The 13000-nt window shown below is 40.2% G+C and overlaps 1 protein-coding gene across 1 annotated transcript in view; it reads left to right on the forward strand.

Moving 5' to 3' along the window:
• Positions 1 to 409: 409 nt before the first annotated feature.
• The window catches only part of mtor (mechanistic target of rapamycin kinase), an 82108-nt gene continuing 69517 nt past the window's right edge, over positions 410 to 13000 (forward strand). Inside the window, 18 exon segments of the mRNA XM_018675222.2 lie at positions 410 to 575; positions 1023 to 1165; positions 1482 to 1590; positions 1737 to 1969; positions 3184 to 3384; positions 3525 to 3659; positions 3742 to 4017; positions 4394 to 4502; positions 4751 to 4934; positions 5587 to 5715; positions 5988 to 6232; positions 7170 to 7379; positions 7581 to 7786; positions 8406 to 8528; positions 8715 to 8798; positions 9650 to 9742; positions 10278 to 10412; positions 11286 to 11415. Coding sequence (XP_018530738.1) covers positions 1037 to 1165; positions 1482 to 1590; positions 1737 to 1969; positions 3184 to 3384; positions 3525 to 3659; positions 3742 to 4017; positions 4394 to 4502; positions 4751 to 4934; positions 5587 to 5715; positions 5988 to 6232; positions 7170 to 7379; positions 7581 to 7786; positions 8406 to 8528; positions 8715 to 8798; positions 9650 to 9742; positions 10278 to 10412; positions 11286 to 11415 — 2731 coding nt within the window. The 5' untranslated portion in view covers positions 410 to 575; positions 1023 to 1036.

A 13000-nucleotide genomic window follows, 5' to 3' on the forward strand; every position in this document is an offset into this window, starting at 1 on the left:
AGAGCAGACACAGCTATCACTTCAGAAAAAAGTGATGGGATATGTGTTAGTATAAATACAAATACTGGCTCCATCACATTCGTGTTTCAGTAATTATGGCAACTCAATATCACAGTAATATCACAGTCAGCGAGCCGTCATTATTAATGTTATTATTAACACCTGCACTTTTCTCGGTTTGACAAGTCTGCCCACCTTGAAAAAGGTCTATTAACAATTATACATCCAGGTGGTTTTTGAGGAATTGCTCATTTATACTAGATTTGCCGGCAGAATTAATATTTTCACTTGCAAATATAGAGTAATAAGTATAACAGATACAGATACTACAGTAAAGTGTCAGTACCCCAAACCTGTACTCATGTACATGTGAGCTGCGTTCAGTTCTGCACAGGCTGCGCAACTCAGCGCTCATGAAGTTTCCTGTGTGTGCCTTGCTGGAGTCAGTCCAAATCAACAGAGACATACTCTAGCTAACTAACCTAGCCGAGTGTATTGGCCAGGTAGGCTTACGATGATAGATATTCTGCAAGAGCCGAATAACAAATAAGTGGCCGACATATTAGTACAAACACGTAAGTGGTACAACGTGTCTTTACTATCTTTCTAAAGGTTTGCTAAATAGCTTAACGGCAGCAGTAGCTAACCTGAGCTAAACAAGACCAGCATGATACACTCATGAAGCTCCTAACTAACCTGTACTTGACCTATACGACTTCTACGTGTCAGTATTGCATTGACGGTGTAAACCGCGGTATCTTTTTTTAAAAAGCTCAGTTTAGTGTCTGATATGTTGTTAACCAGCAATGTTGACAGTTTGCTTCACCTCCGCTAGCTAAACAGACACGTTAGCTAGCTACAACGTCGGCTAACAACAACAACACCGACCAAATATTGTCTTTCTAAGTATGGTGTTTAAACTTGTTATTCATTTATGTGCTGCCTTTGTATCGACAACCCCAAACGTTGTACTTAAGGAAATTTTTCTCTCTTAACTCATTCATGCATTTGTCTTCTTGCAGAGTAGGCCATCCAAATGGTGATCATGTCAGGCACAGCCACTGTGCTGCAGCAGTTTGTCAGTGGGCTGAAGAGTCGAAATGAAGACACCAGAGCAAAATCTGCCAAAGATCTGCAGCACTATGTGACTACAGAGCTCAGAGAGGTAACGGCAAACAAACACAGATGTTATGGAAACTTGTGATGAGGATACCTTTCAAATACACTTCTTAAATTAGTGTTGTCGCTACAACAGCTGAAGTGATTGGCCGCTAACATTAATTCAGGAGTGGACATGAATCCACACTTCCTCGTGGTTGTAAATATTACATAACATAAAGAAAAGTTTTCTCATTTTGCAGAGATTAGATTTTTTTAGTCATGTAGTATTTTACTTTGTCATAGTTTGTACAAGTTGTGGTGACCAACTTTGATTCTCCCACTTGCTAGTTTTTGTGATACTGGTTTTGTGCCTTCCACAGTTAAGCCAAGATGAAGCCACTACGTTCTATGACGAGTTAAACCACCACATATTTGAACTGGTGTCCAGCTCTGATGTGAATGAGAAGAAAGGAGGAATTCTTGCCATTGGTAAGGCGTAAACACAATAATGGGCATGCCAAATTTTATAATTTATTGAATGAAATTAGTTTGAAATAATGTATTGCCCTTTGTGTACATCTCATGAAATAGTGCATAACAGTATAGGCAGTAAATATGTGATTGATTTGTTCTAGTGAGTCTGATTGGAGTCGAAGGAGGCAATGCCACCAGGATCAGCCGCTTTGCCAACTACCTGCGCAACCTGCTCCCCTCCAGCGACCCTGTGGTGATGGAGATGGCCTCTAAAGCCATGGGCCACCTGTCTATGGCTGGGGATACCTTTACTGCTGAATATGTGGAGTTTGAGGTGAAAAGGGCCCTGGAGTGGCTGGGAGCAGACAGGAATGAGGGCAGACGCCATGCTGCAGTAAGTGACCAGCAGGCAGCTGGGACTGTGTTTATTGTTGAAATACCACTACTTCTTGGTGGTGTGTATATGTGCTGGAGATGAGGCTGGTTGATAATTTAACTGAATTGAGCTGTTCCATTGTACTGTTGTATTTTTATTTTTTATTTTTTACTTTAGAAAGCTGCACTTGACTTATTTGTGAGTTTAACGTTCCCTGAATAGAAACCTTACTCCCTGCTGTTGAGAAAGCAGTTTCTTTGTTGCTTGTATTTAAGACCTATCTCTTTTGGGATTAAGGTTCTGTTGTGTTGTGTATGTAGGTGTTTGTGTTCCTAAATAAGTACACAGTTTTTGCAGAAAGAATATTAGCTTGTTTTTTGCCAAATGTAGTATGATAGATTTTTCTGGGAAACACTCGCACCCTATTTATATTTAAGGACACGAAATTTTTGGCAAAAATGCCGTTATCAGTAACATTTTGAGTTGTCCCTTTGTATTCTTAGATTTTCTGCCAGTATCTGTAATCAGTGTAATCAGTATGGATTCTCAATTAGCTGGGCTTAGATATTATTTTGTTTTGCAGTCTGATTGAGTGGTTTGAGAAGCCAAGTATATTTTATTATACAGTTCACTAGTGCAGCTCCCATCAGAGGACACTGTATGGCTACATTATGAGCACTAATAATCCAGCCATGATGTGAGTAAAGCAGTAATGTGAGCAGGGTGGAATCCACACGCACCATGTAACAGCATTCACTGCATGCTGATGCAGTCATGCTCATTGTAATGACTAATCATAATTGCAGTAAGAATTCTGGAGTACTTTCATTTGATGGCACAATTTTGTTCAAACACATTCACCTCAGTCAGTCTCTTCACTGCAGTTTCTTTGTTTTGCTTGACAGCGAATGTCAAATATATTCCTCTGACACTCTGCATAATCCATGCCATTTACATTATTAGGTAGTATTCAAATTGGCACTACTTAGTGGTATGCAGTTAAACATAACATTTCTAACTGCTGTGTTGCTGTGTGCAGCAGTGCACACAAATTCTATTTCCTGTTGAACATTTTATAAATTTCAGGGCTTGAACATTAGAGCCCTGGAATAAGGTGATAACTACCTAGTTTGTAATAATATGAAAATTAGCTGTTTATTTACACTGTAAAGAAGTAAACCTAAAAGAGACAATTAATAACTAGACACAGAACGGTTTTCATTCTGTTCCAGGTGTTGGTTTTGAGGGAGCTGGCTGTGAGCGCACCCACCTTCTTCTTTCAGCAAGTGCAACCCTTCTTCGATAACATCTTTTACGCAGTGTGGGATCCCAAGCAGGCTATCCGAGAAGGGGCTGTGTCTGCCCTGCGAGCCTGTCTCATCCTCACCACACAGAGGGAAACCAAGGAAATGCAGAAACCACAGTGGTACAAAGTAGGCCATTCCACTGTGTACTGGCATATCATATTTTTTGCTTTTAAAGAAGTGTTCTTACCGAGTATATGTTGTATTTGTGAGGGGAAAACCTACATCTTTGTAAAAGGCAACATGAGTGTTTGTCTTTTCTGTAACAGCAAACCTTTGAGGAGGCAGAAAAAGGCTTTGATGAGACTTTGGCTAAAGAGAAAGGAATGAATCGTGACGACAGGGTCCATGGCGCTCTTCTCATCCTGAATGAGTTGGTTCGCATCAGCAGCATGGAAGGAGAGGTGAGTTCTGATTTCACTGTTGGTCACATTCTCACACCCAAAAGCAAGACATGCCTTTCACTGTCTCTTATCTCTATGACAGCGCATGCGTGAGGAGATGGAAGAGATCACACAGCAGCAGCTGGTCCACGATAAGTATTGCAAGGAGCTGATGGGATTTGGAACCAAGCCCCGCCACATCACACCCTTCACTAGCTTCCAGTCGGTGCAGCCCCAGCAGTCAAACGCCCTCCTGGGCTTGCTGGGCTATAGCACGCCTCAGGGCTTCCTCAGCTTTGGAGCCACACCGGTACCTGCCAAGAGCTCGCTGGTAGAGAGCCGATACTGCCGTGAGCTGATGGAAGAACGATTCGACCAGGTAGATTTTACAGCAGGCGTCTGGCTACTTCAGGGATGCAATAGTTGTTTTGGCAATTAATCAGTTGAACAGCTGTTGTGATAAAAATGACTTCAGTGGCCCTGATGCTTTCCCATATACCTGATGATAGTTGAATGTTGTACATTGATGAATACTGAACATAAATGAGTTGGTGTGTGGGAGTTTTCTAGTATTTATGACACTAAAGAAGATTAAAAGTAGATCTTATATCAGAGGTAATGTTTTTTAGCTCCCACAACATTGCAGGGGTCTTGTAAAGATATTTAAAAAGTAGGTGAACATTATAAGGCCGGTGCTATTTTGAGCACCAGATAAATTGTCGTTGACACAAGCTTTTATTATGTTCTTTGTCCAGGTGTGTCGGTGGGTGCTGAAATACAAAACGAGTAAAAACCCTTTGATCCAGATGACCATCCTCAACCTGCTTCCACGCCTGGCTGCTTTCCAGCCACATACCTTTACAGGTGGGACTAAATCATGTTTGAATGTCACCCAAGATACACTTGAATCCATCTTTGATACAGTAACTTGGCAGCCTTGCATTCTTCCCATCAATGTATCCACTGCTTATGGGCAAGTAATGTAAAGAGATACTTCTCTGTCATGGTATCAGTGGGCTTTGCTGTAATAAATTCTTTGTAATTTCTACCTGTTGGTTGATATACATCTGTATTTAATCATTTGTGTGGTGGTTGTTCGATCCACCTTGCAGACCAGTACCTGTCAGACACTATGGGCTACCTGCTGGGCTGTTTGAAGAAGGAGAAAGAGAGGACTGCAGCTTTCCAGGCTCTGGGGCTGCTGGTAGTGGCCGTCAGGGTAGAAATTCAACCATACCTCTCGAAGATCCTTGAGATCATCAAGGCTGCCCTGCCACCTAAGGACTTTGCACACAAGTCAGTAATTTAAAACACTAAATTGTGTAGTCTCTATATACTGTATATTTAATTTCTTCATATTCAGATATTTTAATATCAGATATTTATTTATTTTTTCATTATCCTGTTTTATTTTGATAGTTCTTGGCTGTGTTTGAAATCATTCCTGTTTATTCTCTTTACATCTACTTTGTACATGTAAAGAGAGTCTGAATTTTGAGTGTGTATATGTATCAAGTGTATAGTGCCCTCAGAAATTCCAGACTGGAACAAAAAATGTAGTGTCTGCTCACTTTTTAGTGAGTGAGTGAAGGGGGAATTGATTTTTGATACAACTCTTCAGTCTTGTTACACTGTACTTTGTTCACTTTCTTGTCTCTTTATTCTCTAATATCATTATTGCCTCACATGTTTCAAGGTTTTTGGCAATGTTAGGCTGGATGAGACCCTCCAGGCTAATTTAATTGTAATTGTTTTTAATAATAAATGGAAAAGTCTAATATATATATATATATATATATATATTATATATATATATATATATATATTGGGTTGTATCTACTCTCTGGTAGACCTGTTTAAAAATAATTTTTGATACTGATCTTAAAATGAAAAGGGAGATATCATTATAGTGCATGTTTTTTAACTCTTCGGTCTTCTGTGTGTGCAGGAGGCAGAAGACCATGCAGGTGGATGCCACAGTGTTCACCTGTATCAGCATGCTTTCCAGAGCCATGGGTCCCAGCATTCAGCCAGACATCAAGGAGCTGCTGGAGCCTATGCTGGCTGTGGGCCTCAGGTGGGGCAGAGTTGTTTCACCACAATGCTAAATAATTCAAGTAACAAAGTTTTACCATTGCCAGGATTGGATTTTTGGGCTGGGTTTATATAGCTAGAAGGTTTAAATCCAAAATTTTATTTATATTTGTTTATTTTATTTAGCCTTAGCTAAATTCCATTGTTATATGGCTTATGCAGTGAAGTTAAATATTTGTGGATAAACACACAGCATACTTCCTTGTCCTTATCTGAAGATGGCAGCAATTTGTCCATTTTGTCTTATTTATCTAGTCCTGCACTGACAGCAGTGCTGTATGACCTGAGCCGTCAGATTCCCCAGTTGAAGAAGGATATTCAGGATGGTCTTCTAAAGATGCTATCCCTGGTGTTGATGCACAAGCCGCTGCGTCACCCTGGCATGCCCAAAGGCCTGGCTCACCAGTTGGCCTCACCAAGCCTCACAAACATCCCTGAGGCGAGTGACGTTGGCAGCATCACACTGGCCCTGCGCACCCTAGGAAGCTTTGAATTTGAAGGTAAGAACCTTGAAAAAGACACCACTTTTAAAACATTTTGGGTCCTACAGCAGGACTTTGTTCTCTTACAGTATATGTTAAGAAACACAGGAAGATGAAATCCACAGAATGAAAATCATACAGACTCCCAATCTTGTTCCAATGAATAATACTCCATTGATTAATAACCCTTGTATCATAAATTTGGCTCTGACAGTGGAGAAAAATGACCATTTTTCAAGTGTGGGTACTGGCAGTACAGACTAGAAAATCATAAAAAAATAACTGATGGAGCTGTGTCGGTGCCTGCACACAGCACATTCACCAAAGGTGGGAAGAATTATTGTGTTTTTAAATTGCAGGCACAAACAATCAGATATAAGATTGGAGCCACTGGAGGTGAAGAAAACACTTAAACGATTAAATGAACTGCAGTTATGTTAATGGGTGTGTCCAGCTGTTGTCTGGACTGGACCCATAGAGCTTTAGACAGCTTTGAAAAACATGCATACTTTGGTTTGCCTGTCTGTGCAAAGTCAAACTGGGTGGCACTTGTTAGTGAGTAGTTATTGGTATGGGCAAAGGAACATTTCTAGCTCTTTTTATATACAAGCTGTTAGCTAACTCACACTGTGGCACATCAACGGACATCATCCCATCATTTTCCCAGAATGTTTGAAATAAGCCAGATGGTCTTCTCTTGACCAAGATGAAAGAATCCTCAAGCCAATTGTGTGTTCTCAAAATCAGAGACAAAAACATGAAATGAAGCAAGTCATTGCTAATTGAAGCCTTATACTGTACATACACTCACAAAATGTAAAAACTACACCTAACATGTTAAATGGTTGTCTGTATTACTGCCCTAACTTTCCCTAAACTACAGGTATCTAAGAAATAGTTATCATGCCAAATCTTGCAGTTGATCCATTTTTCTAACTTTTTTTTCTTTCACCAGGACACTCCCTCACCCAATTTGTGCGCCACTGTGCTGATCACTTCCTGAACAGTGAACACAAGGAGATTCGGATGGAGGCAGCTCGGACCTGCTCACGCCTTCTTACCCCTTCTATCCACTTGATCAGCGGCCATGTTGTCAGCCAGACAGCCGTGCAGGTTGTTGCAGATGTGCTAAGCAAGCTGCTAGTTGTTGGAATCACTGACCCAGGTAACACAGAAATTGATTTAAAAAAGTATTAATGTTACTGAAAATGAGAACTCAGTGTTGCAAGAATCAGTATTTGATAATGAGACATAGTTGCATTTGTGGCATGGGAAAACACAACTATTAAAAGCTGTAACAACCCATGATGAAAGGTTGTAAGACTGGTAAGAGAGTTGCTTTTTTCCTTTTCTCTGTTTGCTGCAGATCCAGATATCCGATACTGTGTGCTGGCATCTCTTGATGAGCGTTTTGACGCTCATCTCGCCCAGGCAGAGAACTTGCAGGCGCTGTTTGTTGCACTGAATGATGAAGTGTTTGAGATCAGAGAGCTGGCCATTTGTACAATTGGACGCCTCAGCAGCATGAACCCTGCCTTTGTCATGCCCTTCTTACGCAAGATGCTCATCCAGGTAGGAGAGGCACAACATATGGCACATGACGAGTAGTTTAATGACTTATCACGTTGAAGTTCCTATATGGACTTTTATTAACACAGAAAGATGGAGTTTGGTGTTTCTTTGTTCAACTGAAAACACTGAAACACCCACCTCCTCCTCCTCCCAGGTAATTTTTGGGCATTTTCTGACATGCCCACAAAGGTCAACCCCAGATGTTTAACAGCAACAGTTTGAGTGACAAATTCTTAAAGTTAAGGTCAGGGTTACAGTCTGTCCACTGTAAAAAAAAAAAATTAATTAACATGTTTTTCAGTTTGGTTATAATATTCCTGCGAATGGAGAAGATGTTAAATAGAAATACATTATTTAGATATCTTCCCTTCTTGTACAGATGTCACTAAATATTCGCCATGCTGCCGTCTGTTGTTTCAATTGGATACCTATAGGGGGCAGAATAGGCCCAGGTATTACACATGTCATAAAATCCAAGGTATTCCAATGTAAGAGTTGCAACACAGCGACAGCTCTAATAAAACCATAATGTTCACTATGAATCAACCTTAATGAGATTTATTCCAGGTTGAAAAGAGTGAGTGTGTTATGCTTAACTTGGTTTTGAATTTTGTTGCAGATCTTAACAGAGTTGGAGCACAGTGGTGTTGGCAGGAACAAAGAGCAGAGTGCTCGTATGCTTGGCCATCTGGTCTCCAATGCCCCCCGCCTCATACGGCCATATATGGAGCCCATTCTTAAGGTATGATTTTGTTACTTCTCCATTGTGAAAGTGTATGAGTACATGAAAGTAAACCAGGCTGTTACTTGAGAGGAACGCGTGTACTCAGTCTACCACACTAAGTCTTTCCTCAGATACTTTTCTGATAGTGAAAGGACACTGGGGTTCAGTGAATTAAGTGACCCTCTTTCCTTTTTACTTTTACAGGCTCTCATCCTCAAGCTAAAAGACCCAGACCCCAACCCTGCAGTGGTCATTAGTGTCCTTGCGACCATTGGGGAGTTGGCGCAGGTAAGACTGGAATTTTAAATTCCAGTATGTTTACAAGGATAGTGTTAGAATACATATTTCACATTTATTTTATAGCTGCTGCTGATTGAAACCAAATAAATCTGATCATTGGTTACACTGTGCACATGTTTAACTTTTTGAGTCTTTTGCTGTGACAGAGGTTAGGGCCCTACCCATGGATGTGTGCCTTGCTCCGCCCTGTCTAGGTGGTACAGTGGCCCTCACAGAGGAGACAGGAAAGCACAGTTAAAGGCAGGCAGACCCTGCAGTTCAGAGAGAGTGCAGGAGATGCTCAGGTAGACCAAGTGATGACAGTTGGCTCAGTGCAGGACGAGGCAGGAACCCAGCTGTTCAGGAACCGACAGAGGAAGACACGAGAAAATGTAGGAAATACAGATGAAGGACATTAAATATCATGTCAGCTTATAGGCATAATATATAGGCAGAAAGCCCCTTTCTGCAGAATTGGAAAACTTGTGATTTCCAGATCATTTCAGATGATTATGATCACAAGAGACACTGTAGTAAATGCTGCAGTGTAGACAGCAAAACACCCCCCCCCCCAAATCTTACCCAGTGACACTAAGAGGAGTAGACTGAAAGCAATACAGAGATATTTCCTAAGACTTGACTTCAAAATAATCAAATCAAAACAATCAAAACAAATGCTTTAATAACATCAGAATTCTACACATAAAGCTATTAATTGATATGGTCATATTAGACAGGAAGTGTTGTACAAAGCATTTATTAATTTCCATTTGCATTTTAGAAGTTCCTATTGACAGGGAATTGGACAGATTATGAGATTTCTACAGTTTTGATTGGCTCTCCTGTTTCTTCTCTGCCAGGTGAGTGGCCTGGAGATGAGGAAGTGGATGGATGAACTTTTTCCAATCATCATGGACATGCTTCAGGACTCCTCCTCATTGGCCAAGCGACAGGTATGTGAAGAAAATGATTGTCCGCTTCATCTGGTTCTAATTTTTTTACTAATTTCTCCTCTGCACTGCTCCAGGTTCTAAAAAGTATTTATTTCTTGGGTATCAGTAAATAAATATCTACTTTAGTAAACATAACAGGATATCATTTCTGAGAACATTTTAAGTTAGACAGAGAACATTTTGAGAGTATTGTGCTTCTGGTATTTCCTTTTTAAACAGAATTGTGTGGCAGGAGTTAACAGAACAAAGGGTCATTCAAAGGTAATTCAATAAGGGACTTAACACTAATTTTGAAATGTTGGCAGGAGCAGGCAGGATCAATGGCTGAAATTTGTATTTACATTTGTTATACAGAATATGATGAATCATAAGAATATGACAAAAACAAAGTAATTAGTACTGTAAATATAATATTACTTTTGTAGGTATTTTTACTACATTGATTTTAAATAAGCAATGTGAAGAAAGCTTTGCATGTCATTCCTCTTTATCAATGGCATCAATCAAAGAGAATCTGCCTCTGACTTTCCACCAGGTGGCGCTGTGGACACTGGGCCAGCAGGTGGCTAGTACAGGCTATGTGGTGGAGCCTTACCGCAAGTACCCCTCCCTTCTAGAGGTGCTCCTCAACTTCCTCAAGACGGAACAAAACCAGGGCATCAGGAGAGAGGTATGCACGAGTGCCTCTGTCTTGGCTCCTAACCCTTTCCCCACAGTTGTCTCTGTATTAATGCAAACTCTGTTGCTCATAGTGACTCAGTATGAGGCCAGAACCCCTAACTGTCAACATATACCAAGCAAATGCAGGTCTGTTTAGATGTATTAGTTTTGACCAGTGAATTATAATCACGTGAATACATACAGCATGAGACCATGCACATTTTCCATAGTTATCCGTAGTTAGGTGGAACTTTTTCCTTGAGTCTTGAGCTGTGATGTAAGTGATAATTGTCATAATTTTGTCTCCCCCTATTACATTATGTGAGACTTTGAGAGTAACTTGTCACTGAGAATGGCGTGTGGCTTGTGGATATTGGCTCTGGCAACTCTCTCTGTTCTTTTCCCTATGTCAGTTGTGTACCCAGTGTAGGTTGATGATTTACTTGCCATTTGCTAATTTTGCTGGTTTTCTTGTGTGTGTAAGAATTTATGAATGAAGGAATATCTCACTAATAATCTGTTTTTTAAGCATCAAATACTCACCACCTGTAGGCCTGAAAGATGGCTCTGCTTACTAATAATGCAGAGCTGCAGCTGAGGTCAGCCTGGATTTACAGCACTCATTACCAATTCCAGTGGGGATTCAGGGTCGCTGAAAAAGTATCCTAGCATCCTAGAGAAGCTTCTTAAGCTACTCACCCCACATCTCTGCTGATGTTTTTGTTTCATATTCATTATGTTCCAAATAATCCTCACTTTGCCAGTAAGTAGAAAAATATGCTATTTCAACAAGCTTCAGAGCTGTAAGGAGACAATGGCAACTTATCAAAGTCATGTGCAAGAATCTGGTCAAGATTTCTAACTCTGTGTGTGTCTCCAACAGGCCATCCGTGTTCTGGGTCTTCTTGGAGCTCTGGACCCCTACAAGCACAAGGTGAACATTGGGATGATTGATCAGTCACGAGACGCCTCTGCTGTCAGTCTCTCTGAGTCCAAGTCCAGTCAAGACTCAGGTAGGCTTGTGATCACTATTGCTAATGAATTTTTGAACAGTTACGGTTGTTTTTTTCACTAAGAGCCAGATTATTGATTAGTTTAACTTTTTATTTGTATTCCTCAAAGTTGCAGCAATATTAAATCCTGAGTGCAACAGCTGAAAAGTCTCACCATGTGAATATTTGATGATTCTTTAGTCAGACAGATTCTGATATTCTCTAAAGCAGCTGTTCATCCTAATATAGGATGTTTTATGCTACACTGAATTGAAGCAATATTTAATTGCGGAAAATCAAATTTAGACATCAGTCCATTTGTACAGGCATGATCTTCTCCTGTTGCATGTTGAAACATGAATTTCTACACATAACCCCATCAGTTAGTTAAAAGTCAGTGCTGTGGAAAGAGCTGTGAGTAAAACGCTTCTCTGAAATCTTGAGGACAGTTTTTCTTTGGTCAAAATATGATCACTCTAGAGAGGAACTTAATACATCTTCAGTTATTTGACTTGTTGAATCTGGCTCCAGTGAAATCCTGCCTGGCCAAAAGCACTAGTGATTATCATTTACAGATTGGCTTTTTCACATTTTATAAATCTACAGCTCATTAGGAATCGAGTGCAGAGGAGTGATATGTCTGTGTACTCAAGACAAAACACAATTTTAATGGTCTTGTCCCTGCATTTGAAAAAGTCAGCAGCAACTATAGCTTTGGGTTTGTGATTTGTAGGAGCCTTCGTTCTTTGGGATCTAATTTCTGGCTTTGGCTTCTGATCTACACCCAACTAAATATCCAGAAAGAGGCTCTGCCAGTTCAGAGGGAATATAACCCTCTCACATCTTTTAAAGTGGAGATATTTAATTTAAGGTGACCCACTTTAGACAGACTTAAGGCCTCTGTTTTATAGAGTGATTGTAAATGATTTACATCACTGTTTTTATGTGAGAGAATTGAGTCCATATACACTTAAATCTATAACCATATCAACTGAATCATTCATCATTCTATTGCTCTCAGAGTCAGTTTTGTCAATATGTTTGTTGTCACAAACCATCAAAACAAAGCCTGAAAATAATGTGACAGAACAGAAGCACTGAGACATTTTATCAGTGTCTGTATAGAAAGTGTCTGTATAGAAAGATAAATTCATGTACTGTCATTACTAAGTTAATACCAGGTTATACATCTGGGTCATATTCTTTCTCACCAGTCTTCCTGCTGTGCTGACTATGACCCACTAGATTAATTGTTAGATACCATTGGCTAAAAACACTGGATTCAGGTAGATTTGGCTCTGAAGAAGTGATAAGAGTTTTCAGCCAGGATCCCAAACTAGTTGTGGGGTAAAAACTCACAGGTTCTCCTGACAACGGCAGTTATGGAAAGGCTATAATGTCGCCATAAACATTTGGATTTGTTCTCTGTTTACTGCGATAAAGCACGGAAACTCTCACAGTATGTGTCACATAGGCTGTCATCTTGAAAATTCATAATAATGACAATAAAAATGCTAATCTGTCTTTAGTCATGTGGATTTTGTATGGGGAATGCAGGTCTCCACTTGTCTGATCCAATCATGTGTCTCAGTATGTGACCTTGGAC

This window comes from Lates calcarifer, linkage group LG6 (assembly GCF_001640805.2).
Source record: "Lates calcarifer isolate ASB-BC8 linkage group LG6, TLL_Latcal_v3, whole genome shotgun sequence".
Taxonomy (NCBI): domain Eukaryota; kingdom Metazoa; phylum Chordata; class Actinopteri; family Centropomidae; genus Lates; species Lates calcarifer.